The sequence below is a fragment of the Euleptes europaea genome, chromosome 4, assembly GCF_029931775.1.
Source record: "Euleptes europaea isolate rEulEur1 chromosome 4, rEulEur1.hap1, whole genome shotgun sequence".
NCBI classification, from domain to species: Eukaryota; Metazoa; Chordata; class Lepidosauria; order Squamata; family Sphaerodactylidae; genus Euleptes; species Euleptes europaea.
In genome coordinates, this window is record NC_079315.1 from 27,063,677 (window position 1) to 27,088,793 (window position 25,117).

The window sequence follows — 25,117 nt, forward strand, 5'->3', positions numbered from 1 at the left end:
CAGAGTCCACCCTCCAAAGCATCCATTTTCTCCAGGGGAACAGATCTCTGTAGTCTGAAGCGGAGTTGTAAATTCGGAGGATCCCCAAGTCCCACTTGGCAGCTGGCATCCTTAGTCCAAATCAAGGCCTTCCCCGTGGCTCTTTTTTGCAGCTACCGTGCAATCCTAAGCGGAGGCACAGCCTTCAAAGTTCATTGAAATGCATGGGTTTAGAAGGGTGTAGCTCTGCTTAGGACTGCACTATAAATCACACATGTGGAGATGCATTCCCTAGACCTCAGTGTTACAATACCAGATGGATAGCCACATTTTTCTGCAGCAGGAAAATAAAACAGGAGTTCCCTGGCACCTGAAAGACAATCAAAATACATTCCAGCATAAGCTTTCATCAGGTGGAGCTCACAACATGAGATGCAGTCATTCGGTCAGCGCTTTTCTATTCACAATAGAAAGGGAGAGTGAAGAAGAGTTGTGGATATAAAATCATCCACCTACCGAATGTACAGTCCAATGTCCCTGATGAACTGATCTCTGACTCACAAAAGGTTATGCTGGAATATATCTGGTTAGGCCATTTATGCAGGGGTATTTAGCTCGTGTTCCCTGCGGGACTGCATTGAGGCTTCCTTGGCATTATTCATGATTCAGAAGCTCCCGCCTCCATCTTTCCTTGCAGTTCTATGATGCTGTTTTATAACAAACTTAAATTCTGCTTCGAGGCAAGGGCGAGGCAAATCCCCACCATTTCCATGCATAGTCGTAACTTCGGGTTTCTCTCGCCACACCCATTCTGGCTTCTCCCTCCCATGTGTCTGTCCCTCCCATCCATCCCCTTCACAAAAGAGGGAGTGAAACCTTCATGAAATGTGCAGCATGACACCATCTGGAGAGAGGCTGCAAAGGCAGCTCCTGGCAGGGAGCTGTTGAAGAAGGTGGGAGGAATACCCAGCTTTGCAAAAGCCCACACACAGGCAGGGAGCAGTCCCTTTAAGAGCTGACCCGCCCCCTCCAGGTAAACTGCAACAAGGCTGCATTTTCAGAAGGAGGGACTCAGAAGCTCTGTGGTTCACTGGGGATGCATAATTAATAACAAGGTACTCCTGGAATTTCTTTGGGGGTGAAAGCCCTCATGAATATGATGTTTGAGAATTCGGAACAGAAAATTGTGCAGCAGACTTCCCCTGCATAAATGACCTTAGTATTTTAAGGTACTGTGGGACTCCCGTTTTATTTTGCCTCAGTGTTATGTGTAATTTGGCCTTTACGACATCCCTGGGTATGAAGGAACCCTCATCTTCCCAGTGATAGTAACCCTTATGTACTACTGGAGCCTAAATTCAAAGACAGTCTTCCTTTGAAAAACAGATGATGGAGCTAAAAAGAGAGGGGGCCATCACTCCGTTGACCCACCCCTGAGAGGCATCTGGCAGGCCATAGTTGTAAACATGGTGCTCTAGATGAATCCTCAATCTGATCCAATCTGATCCATTTCATACGTTCTTAAATTTCAGGAGGCATCATGTAGTGGTTGGAGTGTCAAGCTAGGATCTGGGAGATTCAGGTTCAAATTCCTACTCTGTCAGGGAAGTTTGCTAGATGACCTTGTGCCAATCAATTCCTCTCAGCCTAACCTACCTCACAAAGTTGTTGTTGTGAGGATATAATGGAGGAGGGGAGAATGCCGTTATAAGCTGCTTTAGATCTCCACTGTGGAGAAAAGCAGGGAATAACAACAGCAGCAACAACAACAATTTTTACATAGGGATTTACATTTTTAAAGGACTATCAGCTCAATCCTAAACAGGTCAACTCAAGATTCTACTGAACTCTACTAAATGGGGCTTACGCCTGGGAAAGTGCCCTTAGGATTTGCTCCGTAAGTCACATAGGTCTTTCTGTACTTCATGTATGCATGACACATGCCTTTGGTATCTGATTCAGAATTCAGCATCCTGGAAATCTCAGCCTTTGTGCTTTCGAAAGATAAATTTCTTTCCCTTTTGGCTGCTAACATAAATATGAAGGCGTGTCATCTGTGGCTGATGAAATCTCGAGCCAATATAGCAGGGTGTCCTCTGCAGGATTTCTTGTCCTCCCCATGGCCAGCAGGAAGATAATCAGTTATGCAAAATACATAAGAACATGCAAATTTGCTTAACTGGAATCATTTATCCACAGCACAAAATTTAACCTTTCTTTGCAGAGAGAGCCCTGGTGGGAAATTGGGCTCTCCTTACTAGTCCTTTTTAGACATTTCATTTTGACTCTCCAACTGCCTTCAATATAAGTGCAAACTACAAGCTTTCTTTCCAAAGTACATGTTTGCCAGGTTAGGGAAATTTGGTAATGCACCTATTATTCATTTGCGCACAACTTTGGTACGTGCAAAGGCGTTCCCTCAAAGGTCTGGGGTTCTGTTTGCATGTTCCAAAGTTCTGTGTGCTTAAGGGTTGCAAGTTCTGGATTGGGAAATACCTGGAGATTTGGGGGGTGAACTGATCTCTATCAGCTGGAGATCAGTTCGAATAGTGGGAGATCTCCAGCTACTACCTGGAGGTTGACAACCCTACCAGAGGAACTGAGTGGTTGCATACATGCTATTGTGTGACAGCAGCTTTCCCAGGCTTCAGACAAAGATCTTTGCCAACTCTGTTATTTTGGATCCTGCAGCTGGAGGTGCGGGTGACTGAGCCTGTGACATTATGAATGCGCAGCACCACTCCTAATAGCATACCCGGTGGCCCCATGACTGTCATTAGGACAGCGTCTATCTATAACCTTGTGATTTGAATGCATTCTAAAACCCACAGCAATCCCAGTGCATTTCTGCTTGCCCCACTACCATTTCTCTGTGTTGGAAGAGTGAAGAAGAGGGGATTCTTCCTTGTGAATATTCTGCAGTATAAACCACTGTATAAACCAGTGCAGGGTTTCATAGAGTTTTCCCCTGGAATTCCTTTTTTGATACAACTTTCAGCTGGCAGACAAAGACATGTCAGCAAAGAGTAATGATACAACCCCGGCCATATCTGTACGTGAAATATCGATTGGGGTGACCCCTTGAAACGATGAAATATCCATCTTCTTGGTTTTGTCACTAGCTTTGCAGCCTTCTGACCAATTTTAGACACACAACAAACACATTTGCACTCCCCCCCTTCCGGATGAAATACCTCTCAAATCTATTTTGAGACACATTTCCAGTTTTTTATACAGAAACTTGGAGGAGTCAATATGCTCTCTTCTCTGCTGAACAGTTTGCCAGCTTCATCTAACCATGTGCCAGTCCCATGATTCTCTTTACTTGGATGCCTTCAGACACATAGGACAGAGATCTGCATATATGAAGCAGCCTTATTTATTTTATTTATCTTTCGTATTTATAGCCTGCTGTCAGACTTCAGTACCTCGTTGCATTTCAGCAATAGTAAACTTCACTCCAGACGTTGCAGAGAGCTTAAAGTTTTATTAAGAAAGCAAATGGATTCAGTAGGTCTATACAAACTTAAGGTCAGAATACAGATGGGGGAAATACTGGTTGTCTTTATAGGGGACATACAATAGGATTGATTACAGTAATGTCAGAACACAAAAGGCTGAGGTGCAGCGGAACTGTCTTGGATGGGAAGGATACACGTTTACAATAAGGAGGTGTTTGCCAGCGATTACCCATTAGACACATACTTGTGAACTTGACTAGTAAACGACCGGGCGATCTCTCGGCTCTCAGGCATTGTTCCGTGGCCCCAGAGGCTCCACAGCGGAACTCTATTGAAACGCAGATGCCGAGTGGGTGAAATAAAGGGCATGGGGCGGGGGAAGAAGCAACATGGAGCCTCCCTATCCAGGGCTCGACTGGATGTCCTCGCTGACACTCCGCCTCCCCAAAGACCCCTCCCCAGGTTTTCTCGGTTTGGCGGGGTAGTGCTGATGGAATTCCGCTACCAGGGTGGGGGCCTTTAGGTGCACAGCAGACACCCACTCATCGTGGCTGGAGTTCAGGTGTCTCCAATGCACGAGATACTCCAGCTGGCCCCTCCACACCCGAGAATCTAACACCTTGGAGATCTCAAAGTGCTGTTCCCCTTGCACCATAATCAGTGTCGCAGCTGTGGGTTCAGGGTGCCATTCAGGTGCCGGTACAAAGGGTTTTAACAGACTCACATGGAATACCGGGTGCACCCCCTGTAAGGTTTTCGGCAGTTCCAACTCCACAGTAACCTCATTGATGACCCGGGAGATTGGGAACGGACCCACAAATTTTTGACTCAGTTTCTTGCATGAACATAAAGACCTGAGATTCTTGGTGGAGAGGCAAACCTTCCCTCTGACCTTTAATTCCCATTGGGGCGCCCTGTGCTTGTCTGCCTGTGCCTTGTATCTCTCCTTTGCCTGCTCCAAATTTTTTATAAGCCAGGGCCAAGTGTACCTCACTGTGTTGGCCCACACTGACACCTCGGGGGGGGGGGTCGCCACCCGGCAGAAGGGGTACGGCCCCCAAGGGCCCGAATTCCATTCCGTAGACTGATTTGAAAGGGCTTATACCAGTAGCAGAGTGTACCGAGTTATTATAGGCGTATTCCACCAAAGGCAGCAGGTCGACCCAATTGTCCTGGTGATAATTTACAAAACAGCACATGTAACATTCTACTACAGCGTTAACCCTTTCGGTCTGCCCATCTGTCTGCGGGTGATAGGCCGAAGACAAACCCTGTTGCACACCCACAAGTCCTAAAAATGCTTTCCAAAACTTTGACATGAAAACGGACCCCCTGTCACTCATGACCTTCCATGGAAAGCCGTGTAATCTGAAGACCTGGTGCACAAACAAGCGAGCCAGTTTGTGTGCAGAGGGCATCCCCTCGCATGGAACGAGATGAACTTGTTTCAAGAAGAGATCTGTGATCACCCACAGAACCGTCTTCCCCTGGCTAGAGGGGAGGTCGTTTATGAAATCCATCCCGATTACCCGCCAGGGTACCTCTGGAGTCTCTAGGGGCTTTAACAATCCAGGAGATTTCCCCATTAAGCGCTTGCTCATCGCACACATGGGACAAGATTTAATGAACACATCGATGTCCTGGTGCATTCCCGGCCACCAGAACTGCCTTCTTGCTAGGTGCAAGGTTTCTACAAACCCGAAATGCCCCCCGTTTTGGAACTGTGGCTCCATTCCAACACCTCCCGCCGCAGCTCCAGGGGGACATAGTGTTTATCCTTGTGGGCACCATTCCCGTCCATGGGAGAGACTTATCCCCCCCGCTCCCGCTGAAGAGCCTCCGCCCACCTTTGTTTGATGGCCTCTGGGAGGTCCTCCGGGACTGCCAAGGATCGGGGGGTAGAGGCAGCCGACTCCTGAGGGGAAACTGGGACTGGCTCCCCCGCCCTGTCTCCCCGCTCTCGCTGAGGAGAGTTTATGGCAATATACCCCATTGAAGTCCCTCCCCTCCCCAGCCCCTGCCCTCCTCAGGTTTTAATCCCAAAATCTCCAATTATTTCCCGACCTAGGGCAGGCAACCCTAGTGGGAAGCCCCAGGGGTAAAGCCTGTTAAAACATTGTCCGCTCACTCTTTGATTTGGCACCAGCTTGTACAAATTAAAAAATGCCCTTTTCTTCTCTGTTAAGTAAATGGAATCATTATACTCATCACTTAATTAATCAAGCGTAGCTGCCATACTTAATGAATCAATTCTTAATATGAAAGAATTAATAATCTTGAATAGGAACCCTTTCTCCAACAGTGCATTCATTAACAAGCTTTACTTCAGCCAGGGAAAGAGATTAGATTACAAATGCAACTCATACAAAGGAAAAGGGGAGTGTTACTGAAGCCACAATGCCTTGGGGCTAAATCAGTGTAGCAATGTTAGTGCAGTGCAGCTTATCTGTAACCTCAGAGGAACAGTTTGGTCTTTAATGTATGGATATTTCACTTTCAGTCACCTCTCTGATGACTTTGGATTATGCATGCCCTTTCTGACAGTCAGAGGTCGCCTTGCTCTCCCTCTGAGTTTTCCCACGTTTTCCGGGTCACCAGAAGGGACATTATTTCACCACGTGCTGCTGCGTGCATGGGTGGATCATCCCCTTCAGCTGACCTGCTTCCCCCTGAGGGCCAGCGGGCAGGCCCATTAATTGGCAGGCAATTGCCCACTATTAACTGGCAAAGTGAAACCCTACTGCTGAATAAACCCCATGCAAGCTGAGATTGTGGGCCAACATGAAAGTGGGGGGTCCTGGCCCAATGGAGTCTACCAAATAATCAGTGAAAAGTCGGACTGTAGTGTCCACTAATAAGGAGATGTGTACATTGGTATTGTTTTCTTTTCTTTTATGATCGAAGAGAATGTCTGTTTACATTGTACTGTATCAACCATTAAAGACATTGCCAGTGTATAAACCTGCTGTTATTGCAGTTAACCATTTCATATTCCCTGAGCCCTGTTGCTGCAATTAGTTTCTCCTCCCCCCACTTTACATGCATTCCTGAAATTGGTCCCAAACATAGGCTTTAATGAGGGATGGCTGCAACATGGTTCTGTTCTCATTTGCTCATACTATGGGCGAAAACGCATGGTTGCTTTAGCCTCCTTTATTCGCCGAACGTGTGTTCTATCCTGGGTGAATCCTGGCTGAAACGAAATAAAGGAGGCTAAAGCAACCATGGGTTTTCGCCCCATGTTTCGGCATCTCCTCTGTCAACAGTGAACAATACTTGGCATGAATCAACTGAAATATCTACCTAGCATCCAACCCTAGGGTTGCCAGGTTGCTGGAACTGGCAGACAATTGCCCTCCAATCCAGCAGCCTGCTTGGAGCAGCAGCCGCATGTGACATGCTTATGTCATTGCCGGGTTTACTCCCGGAAGCACCATATCACCCATGGTTTGAATGGTAAACCCAGCAGCAACATAAGCATGTCATGTGCGGCCGTGCGCACGACCGCCCGCCCCTGCCTTCAAAAATCCCCCCCCCCCGGTGGAGAGGGAGGACCTGCCAACCCTACTCAATCCTCCTGCTAGGGTCACCCACATTGAGAAATTCCTGGAAGTTTGGGGCAGAGCCTGGAGAGAGGGAGTTTAGGGAGAGGAGGGTTGCACCAGAAGTAGAGGTATCACATTTTGGGTTTTTAAAAAAAGACAAGAGAAAAGAGATATTTTTCAGCGTGGTCTATGACATTTGCCTTCAGGGGATGGGCTGTGGTCCAATGCTGACTTATGCCCAAACATGGTGTGTTTTTTAAAAGAGAGAGTAAAACAGAGAAGAAAAATGGAACAGAGGAAAAACAGACTCAGAGGAAAGAGAGAACGAGACGTTGGGCTTACACTGCTCTAATTAATAGACCAGAGGTCACTTGAGTTGGCGCAATAAGACGTGGCATGGCCTCACTGGAATTTTGTATTTCATTGATTTCTGTTTTAGTGATTTTGTAGCATTGTATTGACTTTTATTGTCCTTTACTATTTTTAACAGATGTCACTGTATCTTATTAGCTTTTTATTGGCTTTTTTCCACCTATATTGTATTAAATAACCCTTTGAGAAGTTTTACTTGAAAGGCTATTTATAAATAAAATTAACTACATGATTTAAAAAACGTTTTAAATGGTTGGTGTTGCAAGTGGATCTTGGGTATTGAAAGAATGAGGTCTGTCTGGTTAGCAGACCAAAATGGCATTAAATGAAATGGTGGGGAGAATAAAAATCAATCAAACTGTCTACATACTCCAGGTTTGCTAATATCATTAACACCTTGATGTTCTCTGCTTTCCTAACAGACCCTGCAGATGGGCATTAAGCACTTTTCAGGACTGTTTGTGATGTTATGCGTTGGATTGGGTTTGTCGATTCTCACTACCATTGGAGAGCACATAGTGTACAGGCTGGTGATCCCACGAGTTAAAAAGAAATCCAGAATGAAATATTGGCTCCATACCAGTCAGGTATGTATACCGGTGCAACAGAACATCCTCGCAATGGATGGTCTTTTTTCTATATGGATTGAACTGCCTCCCCCTCCCAAAATTGAAAGGGATGGTCTGAATATACAGGACTTCAAAAGCCAGTCTCCTAGAGCAGTGGTTCCCAACCTGAGGTACACGTACCCCCAAGGGTATGAACCAGGACATTTACGGGTACCCGGGGGGGGGGGAGAATAATGGCAGGGAAAGGCATTTGAAATAACAGCAACTATATTAACTACAAACATTTTGGTAATATGAGGAAATGGGCTGTCAAGGGGAACACAAGTGAAAAAAGGTTGCAACCACGGTCCTAGAGTGACCAAGAAATGGAACCAAGGGTGGGGCTATGCAGATGAAGGGGTGGAGTTAGACAGGGATTCACCATATGTTCCATAGCCCTGATAATTTTTACAAGACAGAGTAAATGGACTACAGTCTGGATCACAGTTAGTAGGGTATACTTCAGTCATCGGGGCCAAGAAGTGGGTTTAGCTCACATGGCAGGATTGCCCCGAATTCACCCTTTTCCTTTCTCTAATATGAGTAAGTAGCTGTAGTTCACTTTACATGGAAAAAATTAAGTATTACACTTTGGAATAAGTCAGAAGCAGAGCCAGGTTACTTGTCTTTCCAGATGCAGGTGACCTAGCATCCATCAATGGCGACACTGTATCATCTAAGAATCCCTGCAATAAACAATCCCTCTGTAGATATAAAGCATCATCGTCATCACCATGTGCATTTTTCTAAGTACTGATAAAATAGATTTCAAAGGTAATTTATGCATGGGTACTTTCACTCACATTCGCCCCCAGTCTTGGTTGTTCCTTGGAGTTATGTATGAGTCTTGGTTGTTCCTTGGAGTTGTGCATGAGTTTTCCGTCCATTAGAGATGACCTCGCTGCCAGACCTCACAAATCCTGGGACTTCCCATTCCTCTCTTAACCCAATTCTTCTATCTCCCCAGAGCTCAGCCCGGGTGAAATCTTCATGCATAAGGCAAAGCGCGGGACATACAAGCTTGGTTTCTCTCACAGCTAATTACAAAGCAGCGTGTAAAGAGGCAGGGATTCAAATATTTCCTGCTTCCTAGGAGTTCTTTCTGAGCAGAAGAAAGGCTTTTTAAAAATAAGGCTTGGATTTCTCCCCCCCCCCCACTTCCTTTCAGATTGCTCTGGTTTTTTTGCTTCTTCTTTTTCCTTGAAATGCTTTTTTATGCTGCAATTGGGTTTCGGGGAGGGATTTTCTCTCACAGTAAGCTCTACAAAGTAAGCCAATTACAAAGCAGTATTTCAAGGGACAGGGACTTTATTTGAGCTTGGAGACTGCTGGTGCATAGATTCCCAACAGGAAAGTGTGAGTCCAGCAAGCAACAAACCTCATGTAAAGCTCCCATGCATAAACGACCAAAGAGTACTTATCCCAGACTTTATTACTGGGATATTAAGGAATGGCCTTTGAAGGGAGAGTAATCCATGTTGCTCTTTGACCAGTACCAAACAATGTGGATCAACCATAATTGGTGGCCCTGTTTGTTGTTTATTGTGCAATGCTTTTAGTCATGTGAAGAATGAGCTGGGGCCTGAGCAGCTATCAGACAAAGGAACCCTCTAGAGGTGGCTGGGTGGCTCAGGGGATTAATAATGATGATGCACACTAATGAACAGAAAGACTTTCCATTCGTGCTAGTGGTTTTTAGCCTCACAAGATCCATTAGAAAATAAGTCCTTGACATTATTAAGCATTCAGAAAAAGAGAACAAAGGAAACCTGGTTCTTATTTATCCAAAGCCTAAGATCTGGAAGCTTGCAATTGTGGTAAGTCCGCGTGGGAAGGATTCACGAGATCTGAGACGGAGTTCAACAACACAGCTTTATTTGATTTCAGCTCAGAACTAACTTACACACTGAACATGCCCTGCTTATATGCCCCCCTGGCTGCCTGCGGCCACTCCCCCCCTGATCTGTGATAGAGGGGGAATACCCTCTCGGTGACCAATGGAACATGCTGGCTTAGGGCCAATAGGATCCGTTTGCTTAGCCAATAGGGTGAGCAGGCCTTCGTGCGGAACTCAAGCTCCTAAGTCTCCCCTTGCTTACTACCCTACTAAATACATACACAACAGTAACTGTGTTAATTAAACCCTTGATTAAACCCTTGATCTTATGCAAAAATAGACCTTGCTCAACTTTCTTCAAAGAATTACTCCAGCATCTCTTTCGAGGTAGTAGGAGGCTGTTTGTTGGGCTCCACTAGGATTGCCAGGTGGTGGCTGGAGATATCCCACTATCATAACTGATCTTCACCTGGAGAAAATGGCTGCTTTGAAAAATGGACTACATGGCATTATAGCCCATGGAAGTCCCTCCCCTCCCCAAACCCTGCCCTCCTTAGGCTCCATCCACAGAATCTCCAGGTATTTCCCAACTTGGATCTAGCAACCCTAGGCTCCACTGTCCTGAGCACGAGGCTCCTGAGTAAAAAACTGAGGATAAGTACCTTAGTCCTTCAGTACCTCAGTATGTGCAGGTTCCGGGGCAGAGGAGGGGAGGGTTTGGGGAGGGGAGGGACTTCAATGCCATAGAGTCCAATTGCCAAAGCAGCCATTTTCTCCGGGTGAACTGATCTCTATTGTCTGGAGATCAGTTGTAATAGCAGGAGATCTCCAGCTACTACCTGGAGGTTGGCAACCCTTGGGGCTTACCTGGAGCCCCGGTTTACTGGCTCAGGCAGGGGAAGGAGGCAGAGGGAAGTATGTGGCGAGGCTAATGGTGCTGGCCTTGAATGCCCCGTGGCTGTGTCTTTCCCCTTCCAGGTCTTTCCCAGGCCAGACAGCCTCAGCCTATCAAGGCTCGTTCCTTGAGTTCAAACGAGCCTATGGGTAGCCTGTTCAGGGGTGGGGCTTAGCAGGTGGACCACAGGCCCATGGTTTTCTCTGTAGCCCACCTGCCCAGCATATAAACAGCCTCACCTCCCCACTTGCTCTTATGTTCACAGAATGTGCACGGTTCCTGGTGTCCATTCACTAAAGAGTTCATCCTTCCTACATCTATTTGATTTGCACAACTGGGCTTATATTGCTTGGAAAGAGGATTCAGCAACTTTGACCTTCCAAAACCAGTAGCATTCTCTATATTGTTTTTGCTTTCATAAATTTATATCTGACCCTGAATATGTTGATGAACAATGTGCACCTTCAACTTTACCCTTCAGAGATGGAGTTGGTCACCACCAACATTGGCATCCCCTGAATCTCCTACTTACTGTTGTCAGACACACTCTGCACAGAGATTCCCTGATTCTGGCAGCAAGTCCAACTGACATGCACCTGTGGCTAACAAAACTCGCCTAAGGTTGCCAACTACAGCTTGGAAAATTCCTGGAGGTTCTGAGGTTGTGCAAGGGGAGGGATGTCAGCAGGAATGTCATGCCATAGAGCAGGGGTGGGGAACCTTTTTCCTGCCAAGGGCCATTTGAATATTTGTAACATCATTTGGGGGCCATACCAGGAGTAGATATCCCGGGGAGAAAGGCTAAGGTTGCCAGGTCTCCAGCCACCACCTGGAGGTTGGCAACCCTAGTAGAAACTATGCAGAGAAGGAAGGAAGAAAGAAAGAAAGAAAGAAAGAAAGAAAGAAAGAAAGAAAGAAAGAAAGAAAGAAAGAAAGAAAGAGGTTCCTGGCTCCCCCCCCCCCCATGCAAACCTCCCTGGCTTCTCCCCACACACACGCGCATGCGTGCAAGCACAATGGGCTTATGCAAAAACAGGCTTATGCCTCCGCGGCTTCTTCCAACCCCCACCCCCCATACCCAAGGATGCACCAGGCTGCAGGAGCAGCCGGCAGCAAGCGGGAAGGAGCCTCCGAAGCTTCTTCCACACACACCCCCATACACGAGCAGCCGGGCACGAGCAGGAAGAAGCCTCCGCAGCTTCTTCCACACTCCCCCCATACACAAGGGTGCACACAGCTGCAGGAGCAGCCGGGCACTAGCGGGAAGGAGCCTCCGCAGCTTTTCCCCCAACACACAGGGGCGGCCCTGCTGCAGCAATGGCGACAGCTTCTGTGGGAGAGACCCGCGGGCTGCAGGCAATGATGTTGCGGGCCGTAAACGGCCCACGGGCTGGAGGTTCCCCACCCCTGGTATATAGGGACGTCAGCCTCCAGGTGTAACCTGGGGATCCCCTAGAATTACCGCTCATCCAGTTCCCCTGGATAAAATGGATGCTTTGGGGGGTGGACCCCACTGTGTCCCTGCTTCCATAGGTTCCATCCCCAAATCTCCAGAGCTTCCCAACCTGAATCAGGCAACCTTACTCACCCCCCTTCCCCCACCGGTGCCCAGGGGTGGCCTGGCAACCCTATTAATGTTGGGACAGGCAGCAGCTCTTTGAGACCTCGGTCAGAAGACTTCCTTAGCTTCACGGCTAGATCCATTTTTAACTGGAAATGCCAGGAACTGAATCTGAGGCCTTCTGCACACAATACCACTGAGCTATCAGCACTCCCCACATAATACAGGTGAGCACTGCTGGACACTCATCATTACATTAAACCCAGTAACACCTGAATGCAAAATGTGCACAGAAAATATGTAGAAAATCCGAATTGTAGAATCACACAAAATTCAAGGTGAGTTTTTACACTGATGAATGTACTTTCCCTTCCTTTTCTCTAGAGATTGCATCGAGCGCTAAATAGTTCGTTCACTGAAGACAAACACCAGCCTAAAGCAAAGCGAGTGGAAAAGAGGTCAGAACAATCACTTTATCAAAATCTGTTTATAGATGAATCTCTGATATTAGTTCCCCAGACACAAAACACTTTTTTTTAATTAAAAGGAAGATGCAAACAATTGCAACAATAGCATTATACAAGGTAGTCAGGGGTTAAAGACAAACCAAAAAACAGTATTTATTATTGTGCTGGCCAAATCATAAATCATAAAGAACTCTTTTGACGCCATGCCTTTCTGCAGTGTAACAGCAATGTCAGGCGCATCCGCTTTTTACACATTATTCTCCTGTCTGATCCCACCACTGACATGACAGACCAACAGGCAATCTCAGTTTTTATATGTGTGCATATGCTCAGCATAGCCAAGAAGCTACCTTACAGTCTCATAGAGAGATAGAAGTTGCAGGTAGCCATATTGGTCCAAAGCAACCTCAAAAGCAAAAGCTATGTAATACTTTTTATTAAGACAAAACAAAAGTACAAAATTACAAAAGGGTGTAGCGTGGAAGGTTAAAAAGATGTACAGTAAAACCACCTTGAACCCACAGCTTGAAAGTGATAAATATATCCCAATGATATATACAATCGAAATTAACAGTGTTATAACAGTGCTTTAAATAGTTTAAGGCACATCAAAGAAGCATCCCAAGATGAATAAATAATTGAAAAATGATTCAAATGCAACATCCCAAACATTCAGAAGGCCAAAGCTTTTTCGCATACCAAAAGACAATTCTAATTTGCACTTGAGTCACTGCTCTGTACTTCATAGGTAAATATGGCATTTTGAAAGGAATCACAGGTATCTGAAGAACAGTCAACATGGAATTGCTGGTATACCATCATGCAGCCTCCTATGCAGCTTGGTTAGAATTTTGCCCTCTGACAGTGCCATGACATCACTTCCAGAATAAACTGGAAGTGGTCAACATGTCGGTACGACGCCCTAGGATTGCACCAAAACTCTATAGTGTGAAGTGATGCCTATTCCCCACACCCATTACCCTCCCCAGCTGCTCTACTGAGTGGTGGTAGACAGACGGGCTCCAGCACAAGAGGTTGCACCTGGGCACCTAGCAGGATGACACCCTCCTATAGCCAAACAAACAAACACAAAAATAAAACAATAAAAATAATTATCTGTCTCCCTCTCTCTCTTAATAGGATAAGACCCTTTAACAAAGTTCTTGACCCCAGCAGGAAAGTTCACGCAAGGCTGCTGCTGTTGCTTAACAAGTCTTGTCCTCTTTGCTACAAAGGCGAAGAGACCCCTCTTCTAGGTATGGGGCTATGCCCATTCTCCAGCCCCATACCTAGAAGAGGGGTCTCTTCCAGGTCTGCAACGCCAATGTGTTCTATACCTCCTTTTCTTTGGCTTCTTTTTTTTCCTGACCAAAGACAACGCAGTAGCTTCAACCTCGTTCCATTGTATTTTTTAAAATAATGGTGCTATTTACAACATTCTGGTGCTGAGCTCCAAGAAGCTGAAGTATACAGACTGGCATTGCAACATCCCATCAAATCTGACAGGTGTTTTTAGTTCTTTGACATCACTCCCTGTGTGATTAATGATAATTGTGTTTGCTTGTGTTTTTCAATGGTTCTGCTTCTTTCGTGTTCCCATAACAAACCCAGCTGGCCTGAAAAGGCAAGTTTTAGAAATCTGACAGAACTAGATCCCGAGGCAAGCATAACTTTCCAGTTGCTTTTGTGGTGCAAAGAAATATGCTACTTGAAACACAGTGGCCAAGGACCCTACGGAGGGGGTAGAAAATCGTCATAAAAATATCTCTTTAACGTTTGCCATTTCTAATTGGAACCCTTCCAGCAACAAGCCTGTTCAAACCAGTTGTGCTTCCATTGTGGAGTTCTCTATAATGTCTGCGGGGCCATGTAGTAGTAGCAGGCCCCAAGCATACGAGGAATTAACAGAGAAAGACATCTCCCGTCCTCCCCATCTATTACACGATAACACTCGTTTATTCCTTTAGATGGTTGCTGTATAGAAAACGGTAAGAAATTGAGAAATGATGAAAATAACTTATTCTGTATTATTAGTATTTCCCTGGAGAACAATAGACTGATCCTTCAGTTATACATTTCCCTGAAGTCTCTTTTTAATAATGTACCAGCACTTTGCCTTCTGACAGTTTGAAGTGTATCAGGATTTTGTTTCTTTTTTTAAAGCTTTACATGTAACAACACAGAAGAAGAGCTATCATACTTCCCATAAGATTATATTGAATCAAACGACACAGAAGTCTGAGTTCGATCTCAGAATTTACTTGAAATTCCATAACACAATAAGCAGAGCCCTACAAACCAGTTGACTTCATTACAACATATATATTTTAGATCTCACATAAGAAGATAATTTTGTTATTAACGTGGTTTTCCAGATTCTGTGAAACCACGCCTTGAGTGAAAGTGGTTCTGGTTTATTTGATCAGCAGCTATACCAAGCAAAGCTGGGTCAAAGACTATGTAAATACAAAGCAATGTTCTGTATAGAAACAGATGGATTCTGTAGAGCAGTGGTTCCCAAACTGTGCTCCACAGAGCACTTGGTGCTCCGCAAAACATCTCCTAGTGCGCCATGAAGAGATTGGAAAGAAAAATACTACTGTCATTTGGTTTAGTTTATAGGTGCTAGGTGAAAATTAGTGCTCTGTGATGAATTTCTCTCCTGAAAAGTGCTCCCTGACTCAAAACATTTGGGAACCACTGCTGAAGAGTATCGGATTCATCTTTTTCTATTGTTTGCCCACTGCACATTCTTTTTGGCCAAGGGGTGAGGGGTGGGGGTTAGACACTAACTGATTGCAGGTTGCCCAAGACTGGGTCTTAAATGAACGCAACCCATCACGAAATGGGCTGGGCCACTGTGGACCACCTGAAGGTTCCAAATGTTCTTCAAGGTTAGCCCTACACAGAGTGCAGTTCAGTAGTCAAGACCAGGGGTTACAAAAGTAAAGATGTTGGTCTCTAAACCTCTTTTCCAAGGTAAGGTGACATTCTTCATGAACAAGCCAGCTTTTGTTTTGCCATGCTCAGGATATATTGTTTTTACATCTTGCAGCATGCCTGGGCATGGAACAGTCCACCGAAACGTCTGCCACAATCAGTCTGCCATAAGATCTTAGAATAGAGAGGCTTAAGGTATTCACAGAACTGTGACATTTTCCCAGTTTAACTATAGAGTTTTGGGTGATCCTACAGTTCACCCTGACGCAATGCCATCACTTCCATTTTTGCACTGCAAGTGACCTCGCACATTGGGGCAACACCAAATCGCTTGTCCCCACCCCCTGAATTCTCCTGCTGGGGTGCCAGCTAGGTCTAGCAATCGTGTGTACCATAGAGTGTACCATGCCCCCTCCAGGTTAATGAGCAGGTTGTTGCTCCCCTCACCCCATAATTTAGCCTATTAAAATATCAAGATCACCTGGTTGACATATGCACACCTAAAGCTGCTTTATATTGACCTTTGGTCTGTCTTTGGCTGTCAGTGGCTCTCCAGGATCTTTCACATCCCCTAATGACTGGAGATGCCAGGGATTGAACTTGGAATCTTGTGCATGTGAAGCTGATGCTCTGCCTCTGAGCCCTTCTCCCTTTGCTGCATGGGAGTTGATTAGGCTTCCTGGGTCCTCCGGCTAACTCAGATAGATGACATTTTGTATCCTTCGTTTCCCCTCTTTGGGGCAGCCTTAGCTAAACAACCAAGGAGAGGTTCTTGCTTCTGCTTCTGCATTTCTGGCAAAGAGTGAGTGCAAACAGATGGCCATCTCCTAACCCTCCATGTGAATCCCTTGTGTAGGTCCAACACAGGAAACAGCCAACACTCGGTGTGGAACACGGCCAACCAGGGCAACTGCCATCGGAAGAAATACATCTGCAGTGAGGAGTGTCAGACCGAAGTGATCCTGAAGCAGCAGCAGCAGCAAGACATCTCTCTCCCCACACTAAAGAGAGAAGCCCTGGCCTCCCTGACCACCAACGGGAAAGCAGAGTCCCTTAACACTGCGAGGACCTCGGTGATGCAAGAACTCTCTGAGCTGGAGAAGCAGATTCAGGTGATCAAGCAGGAACTGCAGCTTGCCATGAGCAGGAAGTTGGAGCTGGAAGAGTTTCAGAGGACAAACAGGACCGCTGAGTCCTAAGGGGCTACCTTCCCCACCCCGACCCCTTTCCCGTAACGATTCAAATACATACTTTTTGGGGATAATGCCAGAAAGCAGCCGCGGATATCACCAAGCAATACTTGAGCTCCCGGCTCCCTCCGTCTCCATGGGGAGGCAGCTTCTCAGAAAGGTGACCCCCCCCCCGACTATGGGAAACGGAGAGCCACTGCACCACACAACCTCCTGTTTTGCTCCTTGCCACACTCAAACTGGATTTCCACTTTTTAGCCCTTTCTGTGCATTGATTTAAAAAAAAAAAAAAAAGAGTGTGAGAGAGACTTTAAAATGATGATTTCAAATTGTGTGTCCTGGTGATGCTTTGTGTGGCTTTTGCTAGTTGAAACTGTTACGGCCTGGCTGGGGTGACCGCCCAGACAGCAGATTCCCAAGGCCCTGTTTGTGCTCATTTTCAGTTATTTCTCTTCACCGATCTGGTCACTGGGAAAGAGATAGCGCCCTCAAAGAGCCAGATCGAAGGATAAATGTTTCCATGATGGAAAGCGATGGTCCGCTCACTGCACAGCAGGACAGGGGAGAAAAGAGGGCATAGAATTCTGGACTCTTCAATATTTTCCAGTGCTGCTCTACAAAATCCTCCTAGAGGTAGACAGCCAGCCCTTCAGGGAGAGGGTGATGCTCAACTTCTCCCTCTGGTGTCATTTACTACATGCAGGGAATGTAGTTGAATATATGCAAGAGGGAGCATTCAAAAATATAGCCCCCTTTCATTTGGAAGTTGAAATCCAGACTTCAGCAGCCCCTCATTTGGCATAATATGCAAACCAAATGACCAAATGAGCTACGGTACATTTTCCTCAGAACATGAAGCTCTCCATCATTTCCCTAGTTGGAATTCACTGCTAAGGCAAGGGCCGGACCCTCTTCAGTTCTTCCCACGTGCAAAGAATATCCCGGCTACTTTTAGTAGGCCCTAGGGTTCCAACCTCCAGGTAGTAGCTGGTGATCTCCTGCTATTACAACTTATCTCCAGCTGACAGAGATCAGTTCACCTGGAGAAAATGGCCGCTTTGGCAATTGGATTCTATGGCATTGAAGTCCCTCCCTGCCCCAAACCCTGCCCTCCTCAGGCTCCGCCTCAAAAAACCTCCCGTTGGTTGCAAATAGGGACCTGGCAAGCCTAGTAGGCCCTGTACTCCCCACAGAAATAAACAACAAAGTGTTCTGTTCTTTTGGGAAACTACAGATGGTTTTCTCTGTTGATGGTGTTGCCAGTTCCCAGTCTCTCTCTCATCTTTTTGGCCTACATTTCCCTAACACACTCGAGGGACTTGTCATTTTCAGACTGGTGGTGGGGAGTTGCAGGCCCCGAGCCACCCCTACGGCTTAATGTTTTTGAAGCACAGTGGTATCTTTCAGTGAAACGTGTTGTATAAGTTGCCAGCGGTGGCTTGCTATCCTATTGTAAATGTCTGTTCTTCATGCGGGTGCCATGCAAGCAGTGGGTTAATATGTGGTACACAACCACCTGGCAAATCATTCCCCACCCCACCCCACCCCACCCATACATGCACAGCCCAGTGCATTGCTGGTAGCGCCCAGTTTTCTTGGAGCTGTGGAGCCCCCCAGTCTGTGGTTGCCCCCCACAGTCTAGTCAACTTGCACATTGTTCATCTCAAAGTGGATTATGTACCAAGCTTGAGATATCCACTCGGTTGTTACCAGCATGGTATATAAACCAACCATCCATTGTTTAAACACCTTATGAAGAGTGGCATGGACATGGCTATGAAGGAGCTAGCTCTTGCGCCATTGAAAGTCATATGTACATTGAACCTCAACTTGTATGACCTGACAACAGGTTCAAGATCTTCTGCTAACTGGGGATCGATAAGAGAGAAAAGTAGCTTGTGAGTGTGGGAGTATCTTTCAAGGAGCATCCTTATACCTGAGCAACAACCTGAACATGGCTATACAGAGGAGATGGAACCTACCACCAAACGTTGGTGTACATCTCCCTTCCCACCATATAACCAGACATCTTAAGAACACAAATGTATATGACAGATTGTGCCCGGAAAATGTCCCCTTCTACCATGCTGTCTGACCCCACTCAAAACCACCTCTCTCTTTCCCTCTCTCAAATATAAGTAGCATCTTTCAAATATCCAACCAAAAGCCAGCACTAAAATACATTTAACATCTTTGGTGTAAAATTAATTATGAAGTCTTTCCTTGACTTCCAGTTCACCTGGCCATCTTCTTTTTTTTGGATGAAAACTCTGGTTTGGCGGGAGGGGTCATAGTTGTATGTCTTTGGTTTTAAATAAATTTTAATACTATTTTTAAGGTGGTTGATTTGCACAATGGTTTTGGTTTGTTGACCTGTATTGGTGTCACAATTATGAGAGAAAACTCATTCTCCTGAGGTAAAATTATCCCCCCCCCCCAAAAAAAGGACTATCCAACTCTGATATCATGACCTTCTTTGTGTTCTATGGGATTGTTATTGGCAAGTGTAAGCTTTTATCAGGCATAAAGGACAATTTGACTTGCAAGCTTCCTACACAAAAGCCCTGTGATAACGTACGATATTGTCATACAGAGGACTCGATCCAAAGGAAGTTGAAGTGCTGGAATCCTTAAGAGTTAAATATTTACTGTAAAGTATAGCCTTGATAGACAGTAGGTGCAGGACTGTCAAAAGACTCCAATGTGAAATTCATTACCACAACGTACACAGATAGGCATCAGTTTAGGGTTTTAAAAGGCAACAAGAGATTCATGAGCACTTGCCAGGGGAAAGAAATACTGAGAGAACTGTGACTGGCCCAAGGTCACCCAGCAGGCTTCATGTGGAGTAGGGAATCGAACCTGGTTCTCCAGATTAGTCTGCTGCTCACGCTGGCGCTCTGAGTTACTGTGGTACCCAAAATACCCCTGAACTCTGGTTTTAAAACAAAAAAACGATGTCTGCACATGCACACAAATCATCAGCTTGGGGAAGGGGCACCCCAAAACAAAGATTACTTAAAGGCACTTTTTCTGTAAACCTGAGCAGTCTCCTGGAGTTTACAAACCCCTGAATCATAGTTGTAGCTGTTCCCTATGTGTGAGTCTTACCTATCTGCACAGAGACCAGCCCTTGGGTATTGGTTCTGGGGATTAAGAAAATTCATGGAGGTTATGCCTCCATGAATTGGTCACAACAGCTAAACCAGACAGAGGGTCCATGACAAGCAATATCTTCCTAAGGCCTGGTTCAAACATGCAAGAGAATGATTTGGGAACTGAGTGGTAGAATAGGCTGTAGAGCTTCAAAATGCAGGCCAAGTCCAGTTGTAAATGTTCCATTGCATAAAGAGCTCCACGCAAACAGAAAATTAGCCCTGCAGGGGAAAATCTTTGGGCCCCTCTGTCTGCTAACCTGCTTTTCTATCTGTAAGTTAAGAGAACATTCCATACGATGACCCTTCATCCTCTGCAGTCTATTCTGCCACCCCATTCCCCCCATATCGGAACCACTAGATTATTGGGAAGGTGAAGATGACCACTACTCTTCATGCCCCATTTATTTATTTTGATTTTTATGCCATCTTTCCTGGAACCTTCCCAAGGCAGCTTACAAAATAAAATGAAAACATTAAAATATATTAACTAAAATTTAATTAAAAGGTATAATTAAAACGTATGAGCTTCCTAGGTTGGAAACAGAATGCAGGACTAAATGGTTTGATCTAGCAAGGCAATTTCCACTGGTTAAACATCTATTGAGGGGGAGTAATTATGTATACATCTACCACTTCTCTACAAACCCAACCTTCAGTACAGAAGGCGCATGACTCTTTAAAGGGGCACTGTTGAGTTAGGAATGCCCCTGGTTTAAATGTAGCTTTTGGTACCAAAACTGTGGCCTTAGCTGGACCATCTGCACTACTGGGATAATTGCCTACCTCACAGAGCTGTTGAATGGATAACTATAACGTGCATGCCCGTTTCACTGAACTATTGAGGAAAGCACTCTGCAAGTGCTAAGGACAAAATCCAATCGACGTGAAGCACTTATGTCCCACTGTTTTCAACAGGAGAGATTTACGGTGCAGTCTTAAGCAAAGTTATACCCTTCTAAGTTCAAGTCTAAGAAAGGTAAGTAGGCGTTTAAGATTCCACTTCTAAGCACATGCTGAATTCTGAAAGTCAATATGAATATTGTAATTGCGTACTGTATCTTGGACTATTATTGCCACAAAGCTGGATCATACACAAAACTCAGTCTCAATACTATGAATTCCCCCACCATCCTCATTCTTTCCTTAACAATATTAATTCAGGGCAAGAATTATAATTATACAGCCCCATCTATATGCAAAAGTACTGTACAAAGTAATATATTCCCTTCTCCAACACAGGCCAGCATGATGTGAGTTGGAACGGGGGACTCTAATCTGGAGAACCGGGTTTGATTCTGCTCCACATGAGCAGCGGACTCTAATCTGGTGAACTGGGTTGGTTTCCCCACTCCTCCACATGAAGCCAGCTGGGTGACCTAAGGCTGGTCAGTTCTCTTTGAACTCTCTCAGCCACAGCTACCTCCCAAAGTGTCTGTTGTGGGGAGAGGAAGGGAAGGAGATTGTAAGCTGGTTTGATTCTCCTTAAAAGGCAGAGAAAGTTGGCATATAAAACCAACTCTTCTTCCCCGAGAAGTCGACAGCCTCAATAGGATTGAGAGCAGTGTGAGCGTAGTTACTAAGCAGCTACAAGTCAACACTGTTCCATTTTAAAAGCTATTTTTCCCCCATGATCTCTCACTGGCACCGTACACCTTGCATTTAAACAGTCAATCTGCAGAGGAACACGCTGCCCAGTTGGAGACAGATTCCTAATTTTATTCTAAGCCTCACACACTGGCTCAAGAAAGGAGTCATCAACTCTTGTAGCAGGTCTGAGTCCTTTATGTAACCAGTTTGTTCCAGTATGCCACAAAGAGGTAATGACTCATTTGCCTTTCAGTGTGAAAAAAATGCCCAGAGAGCTTATGGAAAGGTAGAGTTGGGCAATAAAGCCTGAAATTGAATTGATAGCCTGTGCAAAAGTTGACGAGGCACGCAGGGAAGGGATAACCGCTGCGTCATCCCCAGAAGTTGTTTTGCCTCCTGACGCTTTCTGTTGGAACAGCTTAGCAGCCAAATGCCACTGGGCACAGTGCTGGGCAGTAGCCGCCACCTTCGGCTGAACTGTGACTAGCAGAGCTGAGATGGGAACCGCAGAATCGTGTCTAAAAATGGCATTCTCTAGAGACTTCTGGGGCCCCAAAGCTGTGCTTTGCTTCCTTTAAAACCCTTCTACTCCACCTTTAGGCAATTTGCTCCTGAAACGGTACGCACAGAATACCCACAACAAGGATAGAAGGAGACCCAGTCCTCCCTCTCGCCCTGAAACATGATTGCTGCCCCTGCTAGATGCTCTCCTGAGGCATACTGTTCTCTCTTGGGAACAGGTTGCTGGATCAACGTCCAGCAGCCAAGATGTTGGGTCTTACCCAAGAGCAGTAATTGAAGGCTCTAAGGAGAGCAATGTTAAAAAGTTCCTTCTTCAGTCATCTTCTGATCCCAGTTGCTGCATAAAGGTTTCTCCTACTGTCAGCCTTACCTTCTGCAAGGTAAGTGGCCCCTGGTGGGAATTTTCAAACTGAGGTGGGTAACAAGGACTGAAGCCTTTAAAGGCACCCTGCTGCAGACTTCTTGCACTGATCTGACTTTCATCAAGATACTTTAAGAGTTGGTTTTTATATGCCGACTTTCTCTACCTTTTAAGGAGAATCAAACTGGCTTACAATCTCCTTCTATTCCTCTCCCCACAACAGACTCCTTTTGAGGTAGGTGAGGCTGAAAGCTCTAAGAAAACTGTGTCTAGCCCAAGGTCACCAAGCTGGCTTTATATGTAGGAATGAGGAAACCAACCCAGCTCACCAGAGTCCGCCACTCTTAACCACTACACCACACTGGTCTCATCCCCTTTTAAGCTGTGGCTCACGAAAGCTCATACCCTATCAGAAAATATTTTTGTTAGTCTTTAAGGTGCTACTGGACTCTTGTCCTTTTCTACCCCTTTTAAGTGTGAGCTTTAAGTCTTTGTATGTACAAAATACAGGTACAGCACAAATCACAAGCAATATAGAGTCTCCAAAAAGTTTATAGAATGACACGGATTTTATTGAAACAGATGCACTTCCAATCAATCACTCTCATAGCAAAAGCAGAACAAAAAAAGCCTTTTTTTTTTCCTTCTAGAAGAGTAAGGAGAGACAGCCTCTGAAGGATGTGTCAGTCCGGCAGTCCAAAGGGGCCTCTGAACTGGAAGCTGGTCTCAAGTGCCTGGGGATCACACTTCAGTCCTGCATGCAGATTGCGTACAGAACAGGGCACAGGAGACAGTCTCCACACTGTGCACATAGCCTGTACAGGCCTAACGTGAACACCTCCGTGAGTAGGCCATGCATCTGCTGTAAAATAAAAAAAACAAGGCAGACAGATAGCGGAAAGAGGTTCTATTTTCATAGCTGTCGATGACTGTAGGCTTCTGTTTATGCAGACAACTCAACACACAGAGAACAGCACCGCGCACGATCTCTGAGGTTTGCTCCTGCACTACGCCATGCACAGGACCCACGCAAGGAACTGAACGGCGAATCAGATCCAGTTCCTCTTCCTCCTTCAGCCCGTCCAGGCACGCAGCCCCAAAGAGAAGGCACCTTCTTTGCCAGTCCCTCCACCACGTATTTCACTGGCCGTCCTTGTTTCCTTTCGGAAGGGCAGCGGAGGTGCAGCTTGAAGCAGAGTTGGCTCCGTGTCACTCTTTGTTCTTTACCTGCGTGGAGTTCCTCCTTCCCAGAGCGTCAAGCTCTTTAACAGGTTATGAGGGTCGCTCTGAACCATTTCAATCGGGAAGAAACCGCGCACACTGTCGAACTGTCACGAGCCTCTCAAAACAAAAGTGCCTGCTAGCGAAGGCAGACACAATGCGGGGAAACAACCTTGCCCAGAAAAGAAAAACTTTTCTTCTTTTTCAGAAAACAAAGTCGAAAATTAAATTTAAACGAGACACACAGACAGACGGCTTGTTAAACTACTCAAAGTATTTTCCAGTGTAAGGCTGAGTCACACAGGCTGTTGAGTTAGAGCCCATGTAAACACACAGTCAACCCCAAGAAGCACCGGCAACAAGGGAGGATTGTGCTGGGGGTGGCAGTCCCCCCAAGAAAGAAAAACACCACAGGGAATCAGAAGATAATCCCATTTTTCTCTCTAACCAGTGGAGAATTGCATTAAAAAAATAGACAGGGGGATGTTGCCAACAAAAAGAGAAAGTTTCCAGCCTGAAAGTAAAACAGGGGCCTGGGCGGCTGGCTTCAGAGACGCCTCTCTGCCCTGCCAAGTCGGAGACTCAGCCAATGTAGATACGATGAAAGTCGTTGGCCCCAAAAGCGGCGTTGCACTTGGGACACTTGCGCTGCCGGGTATCGTAGCGGGTTTTCACACACTCGAAGCAGAAAACATGGAAGCATTTGGTGAGAACGGCGTCCTTCTTGCGCATGTTGCAGCAGGGGCAGGTCAAGCGAGCCTGCGGAACGGAAGACACGCGGTTGCGAGATGGAGCTGGGAGACCAGATCGGCGGGAGCTTGCCCTTGTTAGCTACCATCCCAGGCCAGGAGATAGAACTACTTAGGGACTGTTCAGAGGGGGCTCTCGGGACTGTTACCCTACAAGCATTATATCCTATGATTATCCTTTATGGAGAGTCAACCATTATCAAGCATTATATCCTATTGTTATCCTTTATGGAGAGTTAACCACCATAACAAAAGATAAAATAGTCCCCTTTTTGCTGGGGGATAGAGATCCAAGAACACTGGTGGTGATCAAGTTATCTCGCCATCATATTTTCCTTAAAGAAATAAAGGCTCCCCATTTACTGCTCAAGACCTTTGAGTCATGGGAGTTTGAAAAAGAAAAGGAAGGAGAGTCAACATGAGCTTAGACAACTGGACTAGGATCTGAGAGATCAGTATTGCCACTCCGCCACAGAAGCTCCCTGGATGGCCTCGGGCCAGTCACACACACAGCCTAGCCTAAGGTGCCTGTTGTGAGCATAAAATGGAGGAGGATTGTTACAGCTGCTTTGGGTCCCCAACAGGGGCAAAAAGAAACAAAAGGGCCACACCAGTAGCAGGAAATAAAAATAAGGCCAAGGCCTAGGGTGCAAAATAGGTAAAA

General features: G+C 45.9%; 2 protein-coding genes across 2 annotated transcripts in view; one reads left to right on the plus strand and one right to left on the minus strand.

The window, feature by feature from the left end:
• Nucleotides 1–16,876, plus strand: part of GRIN3A (glutamate ionotropic receptor NMDA type subunit 3A) — a 163,443-nt gene extending 146,567 nt beyond the window's left edge. Inside the window, exons 7-9 of the mRNA XM_056848278.1 lie at nucleotides 7,780–7,944; nucleotides 12,643–12,716; nucleotides 16,522–16,876. Coding sequence (XP_056704256.1) covers nucleotides 7,780–7,944; nucleotides 12,643–12,716; nucleotides 16,522–16,864 — 582 coding nt within the window. The 3' untranslated portion in view covers nucleotides 16,865–16,876. The remainder of the gene's footprint in view (nucleotides 1–7,779; nucleotides 7,945–12,642; nucleotides 12,717–16,521) is intronic.
• A 7,410-nt stretch (nucleotides 16,877–24,286) lies between these two features.
• The window catches only part of RNF20 (ring finger protein 20), a 34,208-nt gene continuing 33,377 nt past the window's right edge, over nucleotides 24,287–25,117 (minus strand). The window contains exon 19 of the mRNA XM_056848084.1: nucleotides 24,287–24,463. Within this exon, the coding sequence (XP_056704062.1) occupies nucleotides 24,287–24,463 (177 nt within the window). The remainder of the gene's footprint in view (nucleotides 24,464–25,117) is intronic.